This window comes from Hypanus sabinus, chromosome 14 (genome assembly GCF_030144855.1).
Source record: "Hypanus sabinus isolate sHypSab1 chromosome 14, sHypSab1.hap1, whole genome shotgun sequence".
In the NCBI taxonomy this organism is placed as follows: Eukaryota; Metazoa; Chordata; class Chondrichthyes; order Myliobatiformes; family Dasyatidae; genus Hypanus; species Hypanus sabinus.
In genome coordinates this window covers 53,196,348-53,211,626 of record NC_082719.1, presented here as the reverse complement: position 1 = coordinate 53,211,626, position 15,279 = coordinate 53,196,348, and the positions used below count along the sequence as shown (strand labels likewise).

At 37.5% G+C, this 15,279-nt stretch overlaps 1 protein-coding gene across 2 annotated transcripts in view; it reads left to right on the top strand.

The window, feature by feature from the left end:
* The window catches only part of LOC132404757 (cysteine-rich hydrophobic domain-containing protein 2), a 69,476-nt gene that overhangs the window by 38,459 nt on the left and 15,738 nt on the right, over positions 1-15,279 (top strand). For both annotated transcript variants that reach the window (XM_059989208.1, XM_059989207.1), the window contains exons 2-3: positions 579-633; positions 8,076-8,231. In XM_059989208.1, coding sequence (XP_059845191.1) covers positions 579-633; positions 8,076-8,231 — 211 coding nt within the window. The remainder of the gene's footprint in view (positions 1-578; positions 634-8,075; positions 8,232-15,279) is intronic.

Sequence of the window (15,279 nt, the reverse complement as noted above, 5' to 3'; positions counted from 1 at the left end):
TTACAAACTGCAGATCATCCTAACAAAGCATCAAGACCCGCAGTCTCATCATCTTAAGCTAATAAACTTGCCCTGGCTCTGAGTTATCAGTACTTTGATTTTAAGATTCTCAACCTTGATTTCAAATAACTGCTGTGACCTCATTGCTCGCTATCTCTTATTTCAACATCTATGCTTCAATTCTGATCTTGTTATCATTGCCAGATTTAATGACTCCAGGTCTCTCTCAGTTAAAGACATTCTTTAAAATGTGGTTCCATTTTTAAAATTCTGGACATCAGCTCTAATGTCTCCTTGTATGGCTCGGTGTCAAATTTTGTTTGGTAATAAGCCAATGAAGTTTTGTAGGATGTTTTGCTACATTAAATTCTTGAGGTTAATTTAGGAAAAAATCTTCCATTTCAAATGGAAGTATTTGGAAATGCTGTGCTCTGCTGTATTAATCAACGAGCAATAATACTCTGTTCTGCATGTCTTGAATGTGTATATTTTTTGATCCATTATACCACAAAGCCAAACTTGGTTCCTAAGGAGTTTAAGAATTGTGTGCATTGCATTGTTTTTTTTTGTAATTTCAGGTTTGGTTTGAGCAACAAATTTGAATTTGAATTTCCTTCGCCATTAACAGGAAAGGTGAATCTTTTTATTTCTCTTCTCCAATATAATCTTTTTGCTGTTATTGAGGGTAAAACTGCATTTGAACAAGTAAATAACTTTACTTAACAAACATACATAACAGTGATAATATTTTTATGGAAGAAAACCTATTAATAGCATGGTTTTAATGTGAAGTGATCTATCAACAATAGACACAGTGTGCACAAATTTGAGCTGTAACCCTTGAGTCATCAGGTCAAAAAGATATAAATAAATATTTTGTTGATAATTGAGAATCTTTCTTGCTTGTTTTCTGCATTATTTGGGATAAAGCTCGGGTGTTAAATAATTAGTCTTAGACAAACTCAGCTGAATTTCTACTGTGATAACTTTGGATATCTACTTCTTCCTTTGCTCCTTAAAGCTTAGAACATCTTAGAGCTAAGTTACTCTGCATCGAGTTGTGCAAATCTTTAAAATTGATAACATTAAAATAAGTTAATGATACAAAAATTGAGAAAATATTTTATGTTTATTCTCTTTGTTTTATCCTTAAATTGCTTAAAGTATTTTCTGAGATATTTGTATATGGTATTGTATGCTTTAACACCACTAAATTGTACTTTTGCAATACTGGCTATTTTAATATTGGTTGTATTAGATATGATCATCACTGCTTTACTGCTGCATCCCAAAAGGATAGCTGTCTTTCTCCAGCATGATTAATAAAGGCATTTGAGTATTTTTTATTATAATACTGAATCAGATAATGGTATACTATCTGAAATTTTCAGAAGCCTAGCTTTGAAATATTCCATATTTTTGTTTAAAAGCAAAGTTAATATTATGAACATTGCACTGGAAATATTCAATAGGTTAAGTGGTGTCGATAGATTAAGTGCCTGATCTTTCATCTAAGTTGAGCAAAAAATGTGGTATGTTGCAGATTTTAATTGCATAGGAAGCATGAGAGGAAACAAAAGAGGAAAATATGAGACAGCAGTGGTTTCTAAAATGGGTGATATTGCCCACCCCCACTCCTGGGTGCAGTGTGAGTTTCTAAGGGGGCAATAAGGATAAAGATGGCAGGGGGTACTCATTATCAAGGGGGCAGCTGGGAAGATTACAGATTTAATTTAAGAAATGAATTGATTATTATATACATTTGATCATTGTCTCATAATTGATTACAATTATTATGTAATCACTTCATCTTTTGCTAACCCACTGTTCTCTTAGACTTTGCTCGAAGCGCATTAGAGTTGTTGAAGGGCAATGTTACACTTCTGTATTTGGCATATCATGAGAGATCTGGACTGAAGAAACTGTATTATTTCCCGGCCTGCACATTATTGTTGTTTGCTACTGTAGTACAGTGTTAGGTAGAATGATTCCCATAGTCTGGCCATGCAATTCCTGTGAATTAGGGAGCAATTATGACTTCATAACTTTAGCCTTTATTAATCGCAGCACTTGATGTTAGGCTTAAGCAATAGCCAATTGATCATGGTCATTAATTCATAACGAAAATGGCAGAAGCAGACCAAACAAAAGCAAAGTATAGACAGAGTAGTGTGGAGTATCTGACATGTGGATTTATACCAGCACCAAGCAACCAACAGCAGCCAATGTGTTTGTTTGTGAAAAGGTTTTTTTCAAATGAAACTGCCCAGGCTTCTTGAACATTTGAAGAGAAAGCAAACAAGAAATTGGCTTATATTCAGATACTTAGTGAAAACTTTCTGGTGCATGAAACACTTCAAAACATGTTTGCCATTAGTTCACAATAAAACAATGATGGTTTGTGTGCTTCATACTACATCTTATTGCTAAATCTAGAACGCCGTATACAGTTGGAGAAGAACTGATTCTGTCAGCAGTAAGGAAGTTTCTGAGAATGGTTTTTCATAAGTCACCAGACCAAATAATTAAAGCATTTCTGCTCAGCAACAACTCTGTTCAAAGATGAATAGATGTAATTTCTGAGAATGTAGAAGACATATTGTGCAACATACTTCGGAGAGCAGAATTTACTCTGCAGTTGGTGAGTCAAGTTTGCCAGACAACAAGTCTTTGCTTCTTGGTTATGTTCATTTCATAAAAGATGAAAGCATGGTTCAAGAGTTGTTATATGCAAATGGGGCTAGAAACAGATAAGAAGGGGGTGTCAATATTTGAAGTTGTTGAGCAATTTTTCAAAGAGAAGGACATCCTGCCCACCAGCATTCTTTCTTATGCAGCAGATGGGCATCATCAATGACAAGAGGCTACCATGGGGTTATTACTTAGGGGGCAAAAAAGCTGTACCTAACATATTTACCATTCACTGTGTAATTCACAGACATCATTTTGTCGCAAAAAGCATTTAAGTGATCGGACGCACTAATCGTTAAATACAGTTATCGCAGCAGTAAATAAAATCAACTCCTATGCTGTCAATTCTCGACTATTTCTATTGAGAATGATGACGCCAGGTGGCTGTCAGAGGGAAACTCCCTGAGACACATTCCAAATTCAAGATTGGAAGATATAGAAGATTTGCAATGTTCTATAGATTCAGGAACAGTTCCTGCTGATTGGAGGGTGGCTAATATTGGCCCACTTTTCAAGAAAGGAGGAAGAGAGAAAACAGGGAATTATAGACCGGTTAGCCTTACATCAGTGGTGGGAAAGATGCTGGAGTCAATTATAAAAGAGGAAATTACAACAGATTTGGATAGCAGTAGAAGGATCAGTCCAAGACAGCATGGATTTATGAAGGAAAAATCATGCTTGACTAATCTTCTGGAGGTTTTTGAGAATGGAATTATGAAAATGGACAAGGGAGAGCCAGTGGATGTAGTGTACCTCAACTTCCAGAAAGCTTTTGATAAAGTCCCACATAAGAGATCAGTGGGCAAAAGTCGGGCACATGGTATTGGGGGCAGAGTACTGACGTGGCTTGAAAATTGGCTGGCTGACAGGAAACAAAGATTAGTGATTAACGGGTCCCTTTCGGAATGGCAGGCTGTGACCAGTGGGGTACCGCAAGGTTCGATGCTGGAACCGCAGCTGTTTACAATATACATTAATGATTTAGATGAAGGGATTAAAAGTAACATTAGCAAATTTGCCAATGACACAAAGTTGGGTGGCAGTATGAAATGTCAAGAGGATGTTATGAGAATGCAGGGTGACTTGGACGGGTTGGGTGAGTGAGCAAATGTATGGCAGATGCAGTTTAATGTGGATAAATGTGAGGTTATCCACTTTGGTGGCAAGAACAGGAAGGCAGATTACTATCTAAATGGAGTCAAGTTAGGAAAAGGGGAAGTACAAAGAGATCTAGGTGTTCCTGTACATCAGTCAATGAAAGCAATCATGCAGGTACAGCAGGCAGTGAAGAAAGCTAATGGCATGCTGGCCTTTATAACAAGAGGAATTGAGTATAGGAGTAAAGAGGTCCTTCTGCAGCTGTACAGGGCCCTGGTGAGGCCCCACCTGGAGTATTGTGTGCAGTTTTGGTCTCCAAGTTTGAGGAAGGACATTCTTGCTATCGAGGGAGTACAGCGTAGGTTCACAAAGTTAATTCCTAGAATGGCGGGACTGTCATATGTTGAAAGATTGGAGCAACTGGGCTTGTATAAACTGGAATTTAGAAGGATGAGAGGGGATCTGATTGAAACATATAAGATTATTAAGGGATTGGACACGCTGGAGGCTGGAAGCATGTTCCCGCTGATGGGTGAGTCCAGAACTAGAGGCCACAGTTTAAGAATAAGGGGTAGGCCACTTAGAACAGAGATATGGAAAAACTTTTTCACCCAGAGAGTGGTGGATATGTGGAATGCTCTGCCCCAGAAGGCAGTGGAGGCCAAGTCTCTGGATGCATTCAAGAGAGAGTTAGATAGAGCTCTTATAGATAGCGGGGTCAAGGGATATGGGGAGAAAGCAGGAACAGGGTACTGATTGTGTATGATCAGCCATGATCACAGTGAATGGCGGTGCTGGCTAGAAGGGCCGAATGGCCTACTGCTGCACCTGCTGTCTATTGTCTATTGGGTAATAAATCCATTTCTGAACATTGCAGTTCAAGCTCAAAGTACAGTTATTATCCATTTATACAACCCTGAGATTTCATCTTTCCACAGACAATCATGCAACAAAGGAAAACTATGAACCCGTTCAAAGAAAAACACCCGATAACCCTCCCCACCCACAAAAATACAAATCGCACAAAAGGCAATAAGAAAGTGAAAAACGCAATATAAAACACCAACTGACAAAAGTCATCGAAAGAATTGGGTCATGTTCAATTTCAGCTCAGTTCTACTTCAATCTAGCACTGTTTCATTCATTATCTGTATCTGCCCCGATGAAAATAGCAACAAGAAAAAGAAGCAACCCAAAACACATCATAATGTGAACTGCAGAGTTCGATCCTCAAGTACATCAATTAACCCTTGCCCAAGACCTGGGATTCTGGCACTATCCTCCAACAGCATCGAGGGAGAGGTGAGCCATTTGAATAGACACCTTCCTCTGGGAAGAGTGAGAGAGAAAGACAGTCATATGCAGACTCCTTCCTCCAGCAGCAGGGAGTGAAAGGCTGGTGGACGGCCCTGAACACCCTTTTGCACTCTGCTCTCGTCTCAGTGATTTCAATCTTCCTCTATACTATAATAGGCAAAATTGGTGAGAAATGGAGTCAATCATGGGCTTACATACCCATCTCGGCTTCTTGGCCTCAATGCCATGCGCCACTGTTAGAGGCAGCCAAACACCAGATTGGTCAGTTGGCCTGAAAACACACCACCAAAATGTAGATCACAAGTTCCAATAGTAGCAGAACCACTTTAGAAAGTAAAAAAAGGCATGACCCATCTGGAGGAATCACCCTTGGTCACATTGTTTGTTGACGCCATCTTCTTGTAATGAGGAGTTAACATAAAGGATGGAGGAAGAACTGATCTTACCACAACATGACTTTGAAATGAAGCCAAGGTTCAAAAAATCATATCAAGACTGTTGACTGCAGAAAGAAATTGCTGAGTTCTACTCTGGAAAATGTCAAGATGTTCTTTATTGGCTTTCCAACATCGTACTTAGTGAAGCACAGTTTCAGCGCAGTCACCCAACTTCTTTCAAATCAACGAAATAGACTGAAAATTACTGAACATGGAGATCTGTGACCTCTGAATGGCTCTCAGCCAGATGTTGAGAAGCTGATATCACTGCATCAAGCCCATTCATCTCATTGAAAGGTTTAAAAAAACTAAGAAGTAGTGAATACTTGGACTACAAGTTTATGCTCTGAAATTGATGATGTAAATGATTTTTTACTGTAATTAAATATAAAAAATTTTATTTGTAGTTTTAAATAGATTTGAATTTTTTTTCAATTATTTGTAACTACTTTGGATATGCAATTCCTATTTTCTTTCACTATGCGTCCCAAGTCAAATTTCTATGGTTTTTGTGTAATGGCCAGCGGGGGGGAGGGGGGGGGGTGGTGCCACTAGGGATGTGGTCTGAGAGCCAAGAAGAAGGCAGTGACCCACAGAAGTTTAGGAGCCGTTGTGCTAGAGCATTATGGTTTAATTAATAATAAAAACTTATTTATGGAGCACTTTTCATACAAATGATGTAGTTCAAAGTGCTTTACAAAGCGATAGTGCAAACAAAATAAAAGACAAAATGATGTTAATTAAAAGCAAAGTTAAATAAATAGGTTTTGAGCTAGCATTTAAAAATGTGAACTGAGTTTGCTTCCCTTATAGTTTTAAATATTGAGTTCCACAGTTTAAGAGCGAAGTTTTTAAAAAAAGCTGACCTGACAGTTTTCTTTTGAATGAGATTGTTTGAATTTAAGAGACTAGCGCAAGAACACCTGAGAGCTTGAGCAAGACTATAAAACAAAAGCAATTCTGTGATGTAGTCCATCCTAGGCCACTAAGAACTTTAAAAGCAGGTAAGAGAACGATAAAATCAATTCTAAAAGACTGAGGAAGCCAATGCAGCGTAGTTAGGACAGCAGTGATATACTCCATCATCCTGGTTTTAGTTGAAAGTCTAGCAGTGGCATTCTGAATAAGCTGAAGATTGTCAGTAGATTGTTGTGAAAGGCCAGTAAAAATTACATTGCAGTAATCTAGAGTATTTGATATAAAGATGTGAATTAGTTTTCCACCATCCTTATGTGGCATATGTGCCCTTGCAATATTTCTTAAATGTAGAAATACCGCTCTGGTCACTTAATGTGGGATTTAAAATACAAATCTGAGTCAAGGATAACACCCATGCTTGTTACTTCTGATTTTACAAGAGGAGCCATGTTCCCAAGTTTATCGAAACTTGGAAATCAGAGAGAGGATGGTAATATGACATTAAAAATCTGAAATAATTAATGGAAATGGTGGGATTATTATTAACAGCTGTGGCTGGTTGACCAATATTCAATATAACTACAGACTGCTTAATTGACTTCGGTTACACTTCCATCTGTTTCCTGTTAAGGATTTTATATCATTCTCCAACATTTTCCAAATCATCCATCAGCTATTCTTGGAAACCAATTTTCATATTTTTCCTCAATCTGTTTTTTTTTCTCTCTCACTGTTAAGGTAGACAGAACCCTTGGCTTCACTTCTGCTTCTTGCCTTTTTCTTTGAGTACCAGAACCCTTTTCCACATCAGACTCCACATTGTGCATCATTCTCTATTATTTCTACCACTGCTAGCATGAAACCACCACAAAGCTAATATCTTCTTCCTATCTCCTACAAAATGGGTCTTTCCTTCCACTGTATCTTGATCCTTGCCGCAGTTATCCTTTTCTCCTGTAAGATGTGTAGCACCTATCCTTTTACTCTTTTCTTTCCACAGACTAAGGCCCTTAATATGCTTCATGACTGAAACAGTAATTTACTATTTAAAATATACTTTGCAACTTGTAGTTTCCTTGTTAGGGTGCCAAACGCAAATTTAGTGTTCGATTTTCAGGGTCTGTTGTGACTGCTAAACTACTAGTTGTCTGTCATTTAATTCCCGAATCTGATTTGAATCTCTTTGCCTTAAAAGCTTGAAGAGCAGCACCCTATCTTTGTGCAACCTTTCAGACTCTTTAAAATCAAAACTTTTAGTTTGGTTATTAAACAACAACTATTGTAAATGCCCTATTTCAATTGCCTTTTTTCTGTTTTGCAACATAATTTTTTATTTAATGCTGCTACAATATCCATTCACTTAACTTCAATTTTTTTTTTCTCCACTCCTTATTTTTCTCATTTTTTTCTTGCTTACCACTTTCTGCAGTGGTAAGTGAAGATCGTTAACCTTAAATATAAAGTTTTTCTCTCTCTCATATCTGAGTTTTTTCTAACCATGGTCTTAGATTTCCAGCTTCCATAATATTTTGATTTTGTATAATGCAACAAATGATATCTTTGGAAAATTTTGGAATTGAATTTATAATCTTAAACTTTTTTTGGCTTCAACAGGTTGCGCCAGAGGAATTCAAAGCCAGCATTGGTCGCATTAATGGTTGTTTAAAGAAGAATCTTCCCGTCAATGTGCGATGGCTACTCTGTGGCTGCTTGTGTTGTTGTTGTACTTTGGGCTGCAGCATGTGGCCAGTAATTTGTCTCAGTAAAAGAGTAAGTTTTCTTAGTCTTTAAGATGCCTTTGTGCCACTTGTTCAGCATAAAATTTAGTTCATGTGAAGAATGTTAACTAAATTTTCTTGTCAGTCAGCATCATGTTGCCTTTCTGGTTACAGGATTATAAATGCAAAACAATGCTTCTACTCCTATCAGCGGAAATTTTCCTCAGTTGGCTATCATAGACTCGGAGCAATACAGCATGGATGCAGGCCCTGTGGCCTAATGAGTCCGTGCCAACCATGTTATCAACCCAGCTAGTTCCCTACATTTGGCCCATATCCCTCCAAGACTGTCCCCTCCATGTACCTGTCCAAGTGCTTCTTAAGTACCCTTTGTGAAATTCTCAATTTGTCCTATTTATTGCCAACAGCACACTTTCACAAATTTAATTAAATTTTAAATTTAGGATTAGTATTTTTGGAGAACATGATAGTTTATAACTAAATGGTAATCATAGAATCATCTTGTCCATGATCAGCTGAACTTTTATATATTTCTTGAAAAGATCGTTTTAAAAAGTTGATAATTAGAAGTCTATACTATCAGAAGTTTTTGGAAATTCTTCTATTACTTAGAATAGATTCTAATCTGTGTTAGAAATCATGGATTGCAGAGTATGGTGTTAAGTTCAACTTTAAATGACGTTCAGATTTAAGTAGTGATTGAAATTGATTCGTTGAGACATTATTTTAAATTATGCAGGTTACTTTGAACCTTAAATCCTTTCAATTAAAAGACATCTGAATATTCAAAATCCCAACAAAATTTCAAAATGCCTTTTAAACTAATTATCAAAACAAAAGAAAATGCTTTGGTACACAAGCTTTTATCGTGAAGTTATTAATTTGACATTGAAATGCATAGCTATACTAATATATAATCCTTGTGATACAGAGCTTGGAATTTTAATTTTGGGATAGAATTCTGATGATAGTTCAGCATAGTATTCCTGTTATTCATCTAAGTAATGATATTCATGGTATGCAATAGATTGTAAATCAGGTTATAGGTCAGGGGTCAGGATATAAGCATAAGATTTTTTCTTTGAAAGCCATACCATTTAAAATTTATAAAATGGAATTAAAGTAGTTTAATGTAAAATTACTTTAAAAATTACTTGTAAAATGGCTTGAATGGGGAAATCCTTCAAAAGATTAGTTGTCTTTACTGGGTGAGGGGCAAAGTTTCAGCCTCTTTGCTCTCTGTGTACTGGTTGAGCTGAATTAAACAGATATGATTTGTGTTGGGCATGGTGTAGCGTATGGTGGCCACAGCAGTGAGGGTGAAGTACACACAAGCAGTTTCTTAAAAAGCATTTATTTTACTTTCCTTTTAACTGATGCATAACCTGAGATTTAGGGGTCAGCTGTCCTTTTTAATGAGCAGGAAGGCTGCCTGCATCTCTCAGTTAAATCCAGAAATGGTTTGTTTGGATTTGGGTCTGAATTTTGAAAGTTTTAATGTCATCCCTGGCTGCTGTCTCAGGAGTTGAAAATCAATTGTGCATTAGGTAGAATACATCTGTCATGCAAATTGATCTCTGTCACTATGATAGGATTCAATTACATTGAGTTGGATTCAGTTTTGAATAATTTCTCTGCAAGGAACTCAGTAAACATTCAGCAGTTCAGAATAGCTAGTAAGTTTGAGTTTGCAGTAGATTAACAGTCCTCTTGAATTCCAAGAATGCCAGTGCTGATGGATTCACTGCTAACAGTAGTGATTATAGCATTATGTGTAGAGATCTATTCACAACTACACTGCTACGTCAGTAAAATTGAGTGAAACATTACCTACCCTGCAGCTGTCCTGGGAGCCTTGAAGGGGACTCGGCTATCTACTGGCATTCTTGCAGCAATAAGTGGTTAAAGTAATTTCTTCTACATGTGTTTTGATGTGGAGTGAACCCCAGAATTGACATGTGACATCTGGTTTTTGATGGTAGGCTAGCCCATGCAATTAAACAGAGAGGGCTAACAGCAGCTTACACTATTTCTAAGAAGTGATGGAGGAGACCATATGATGTCAATACAAACAACAGTTACTGATTCCCTTTGGTAATAGCCTACATTCTCTGTGCTGGTCAGGGCACTGCTCTGAACCCCAGATCTTAATACGTACTGAGAGTGATGCCTCCAGTCTGCCCAGCACTTGTGAAGTGTTGTTATCCATGAAAACAGTCTAAAATATAGTTACACACACAAAATGCTGGTGGAACACAGCAGGCCAGGCAGCATCTATAGAGAGAAGCGTCTCCCTATAGATGCTGCCTGGCCTGCTGCGTTCCACCAGCATTTTGTGTGTGTTGCTTGAATTTCCAGCATCTGCAGATTTCCTTGTGTTTGCCCTTTAAAATATAGTTATTTTTGTTCAGATACCTTCAGATTTAAAATGGTCAATGGTTTCAGTATTCAAATATAAATGGCATTCTTCGAATCATAGTAAAGGAAAGCACAGAAACAAGCCCTTCTGCCTATGTAGTCTATGCAGAACCATTTAAACTGACTGCTGCCTTTGACCCGCACCAGTACCACAGCCATCCATATCCCTACCATCCATGTACCTATTCAAACTTCTCTTAAATGTTGAAATTGGACTGGCATGCACAACTTGTGCTGGGTAGCTCATTCTGCATTCTCCTTTCGTGTTCCTCTTAAACTTTTCACTTTTCACCCTAATCCATGACCTTTGGTTGTAGCCTCACACAACCTCATCCCTTCATAATTTTGTATATCAAATTTTTCCTTAATCTTCTATGTTCCAAGGAATAAAGCCCTAATCTGTTCGCTCCTTCCTTATAACTCAGGTCCTCAAATCCTGGAAACATCCTTATAAATTTTCTCTGTTCTTTTTCAATCTTATTTACAACTTTCCTGTAGGTAGAGGACCAAAACAGCGCACAAAACTCTAAATTAGGCCTCACCTATGTCTTATACAATTTCAACATAACATCCTATCTCCTGTACTCAGTACTTTGATTTGTGAAGGCTAATGTGTCGAAAGCTTTCTTTACAACCCTATCTACCTATGACGCCACTTTCAATGAATTATGGACCTGTATTCCCAGATCCCTTTATTTCACAGCACTCCTCAGTGCTCTGCTGTTCACAGTGTAAGACCTATCCTGGTAGGTCCTACTGAAATAAAACACCTCACATTTGTCTGTATTAAAATTCCATCTGCCATTTTTCAGTCCATTATTACAGCTCGTCTAGGCCCCACTAAAAGTTATGATGATCTTACTCTCTGTCCACTACACTCCCAATCTTGATGTCATCCACAAATTTGCTGATCCAGGTATCATCGGATCATTGAATGATCTGATCTGATCTAATCATATGTTATCATCCATATTGTTGACATAGATGATGAACAAAAATGGACCCAGTACCAATCCCTGCAGCACTTCACTAGTTATATGCGTCCAGTCAGAGAGGTAGCCATTTGCTTCCACTTGCTTCTCCCACAAATCCAATTTATTATCTTATCTTCAATGCCAAGTTTCGAACCCTTCTTGACCAATCTCCCACACAAGACCTTGTCAAGTGCCTTGCTAAAGTCCATGTAGATAACATCTACTGCCTTGGCTTCATCTACTTTCCTGGTAACCTCCTCAAAAGACCCTATATGATTGGTTATACACGACCTACCACACTCAAAGCCATGCTGACTTCCCCTAATCAGTCCATGTCTATCCAAATATGCCTATATCCTGACCATTAGAATACCATCCAATACCTTTCTTAAACAGCAGAACAACATTAGTTATTTTCCAATCCTCCAATACCTCACCTGTCGCTAATGATGATTTAAATATCTCTGCTAGGAAATTTAAATATTTCTGCACTTATCTTCCGGGGGAGCACTTTATCAGGCCTTGGGAATTTATTGATCCTAATTTGCCACATGACAGCAAACACCTCCTCCTCTGTAATCTATGGGGTCCATGGAGTTGATGGCGCTTTGCCTCACTTCTATAGATGCTGTGTCTGTCTCCTGAGTAAATACATTTGCAAAAAATTCATTCTTCCCCATCTTTTTTGGATCCACACATGGATTACTATTCTTCTGGAGGACCAATTTTGTTCCTTGTAATCATTCATTTAGAAAATTTTAAATCTGACATAAATAGAAGAGGAAACTTGCACAGACTGTAGTCCTTGATAGAAAAAATCTTTCCATTTTAAGTAATGCACTAATCTTTTCAATCACCAAATAAATTGCACTTGTGAATATAAACTGGCAAAACTATGTGATACGTGGAACATTCCTTGTTTTAAATTACATTGTTCACTATGTATAATTAGTCTTTCAACCAGATAACTGAGGCCTTGAAAAAGAGATTCAATGCAGTCGCTTCTATCTATTTCTAAAGTTCTGAATGCTCTCTTTATGTAAAATGTAACCTTCTTGACAGAATGTATTGACCATAATTAATGGCCAGTTTTATTTGGCTGTCAATTAACTTTTGAACAAGAAGTGGCAGCATGGGAATAGCATAGGATTATTCACACATTTGATTTAATTTGTATCCAGCCATTGAAATACTGGGAACAACCAAAAAAATAATACACAAAACTTGACACTTTGGTTAGAAGGCTAACAATAATCATGACATTGACTTATTCATGAGAAGTATCACTTAGCTATGAGACTGTAACATTGTAAATCAAATTGTGTCAATACTATAAAATACAAACTTTGTTACAAAATGCTGCCTTTGTAACTGCACTCATGTGCAAGAGAATAGTTGGTATGAAACTACTTGAACAAATACATAAATATATGATACTCTTAGGAATATCTTTTAGAATATTCCAAAATGTTGTGTTGTGTCATAGAGTGCTTGTAAACTTCATTTGTAGTTCTTGTAACACCTTTCTTTCAAAAGTAATTTTTTTCTCCATTACATTGAATCCTATAATTCTCCAAAGTTGGCCTCAGTTATCTCATCTTCTGTCCTGAAAGTGTTGTGCATTTCTTTATAATATGAAAAACTCTGTCTTGTAATCCAGTTTCTGTTCCCAAAAGGGCTCCAATGCTTAAGAGAGCCATCAGTGGTTTCATTAGGGAAAACACCTCAGCAACAGGTGGATGCTTCTGTGGCTAAAGATCCATTTTAAACTGGACTTTTTCCTTTACTCCCACCATCCTCTAAAGGTTTACTTCCATCTGCTTGCATCTTTTAACATCAAATATCAGATCTGTAAAAACCCAAATGAGCAGAAATTGGAGACCTTCTGTAAGGGAGTCCATAGACCATATGTGGCCTACTTAGATCACCTGGGCATGAATTTATATCCAGGTCAATATCCAGCTTTAGACCCACATGTACTGTGCTGATGGGCATGGGTCATTATAAAATAGGTACTGAAGTGATATGTACAGATCTCCTGGTGCATTACTGATGATACACATCTGGCAAGGAGCATGAGAAGCTTGAGTAGTGCAGCAAGGGGACAACAGGTTGACATTATTAAGGGGAGGCAAGAACTAAGCCATGGGTCCTTTTAACATGTCATCACTGGTTGTTGTTATTGTTATGTGTGATAAAATTAAAACACTTTTTTGAGGTGCCTTCAAAGTTTGGATTGTAAACCTAATCCTCCCTATGAAAAGTGTGCTCCACTGCTCTAACCATGCTAGCATTGCTGTAACCATAAACTAAGCCACACTTTGAAGAGATTTGTAAAGGGGCTTAAATTTCTTTCAGTACAATAAAAGGCGGCCTTATGATTTAAAAACATCTAAAGGACCTGAGACTAGTCCCCAGAAACTACTGGAATGGGGCATGTTTTACTGAATAGTGAAAACTGGCAGGTTTCCCAGTAGGATTTCCCTGGCAGGAAGTGGAAAGCCTCTCCAAAAATATATTACTATTACTTTAATTTGGAACTGAACTTTTCTACATTGATTGCTTATCCAACCACCTAAAATAGTAAAAAGGAAATGAGTATTGTTCATGGATTTGAAAAAACACTTAGAAGACTCAATTTTTTTTTAAAAACTGCTGATGTTGTCAGGAAATCAGCCAGCATTTATAGAGAGAAAAAAAATACAGTAAATGAATGGAGTCAAGTACCTTTCATCAGAATTTAGAAAGCCTGGAAAACGAGCACATCTTAAGTGATCCTCAATGTGGTGAGCAGATTCACATCTCTGGGCTAAAATAATTCAACTTTTGGCATAATTCAATAATGAAAACACATTTATTTGAGGAACAATGATCACATTCCCTTCAAATCTGCTGCAAAACAAGTTGAGGTGCCAATTCAGCACACTCCAGCACCCCTATATTAATAAGATTTACATCGCTTCAGGAGGCAGCTGCATTAGCCAAAATCTTATTGGTACCACTGGCAATTACCTTTATTGATTTGAGAAACTTCAGGATTTCAGCATGTGCATTGACAAACAAAGACCAGAACTAGTGGTCGGATTTGGAAAGTCAAATATATTGGTTTCCTTTGCTGCAGAACTGCAAGCAGGATCCAGTAGAAAAAGTCTAACCAGCTAAGGATCCCTAGCATTAATGCTGGTGAATCATCACATGGGTCCTGCTTGTTCCTGGTTCGACATTTTTATATCTATTTCTTCGAAGCATTCTAGCTATTTTTATCTATTTTTTCCAATGTTTTTTAAACATGTGCGTGGAATATTAAAAACCATTAAATGAAATTCCCAACTTTTACAGCTAACAAAATTGAAGGCATGGCTTGCCAGTTGTTGAAGTTTGCTCCTTGGATGGTGGAAAAGAAAGGTAAAAGTGCAGTTGCTGGATCCCTTGTGTTTACAAGGGAAAGTGATGTAGGGTGGGGGAGGAGTTGGGGGAGTGGGGGTGTTGGTGTTAGTAGCAATGAAAGAATAAATCAGGGAGTCACAGAGAAAATGGTCCTTTTGAAATGCAAAGGAAAGAGGGGAAGATGAGTTTTTGGTGGTAGGATGATGTTGAAGGTGATGAGAATTACAGAACATGTAAACTTGTGGGATGGAAGGTGAGAACCAGGGAAAAACCTACAGTGCCTTGTAAAAGTATTCAGCC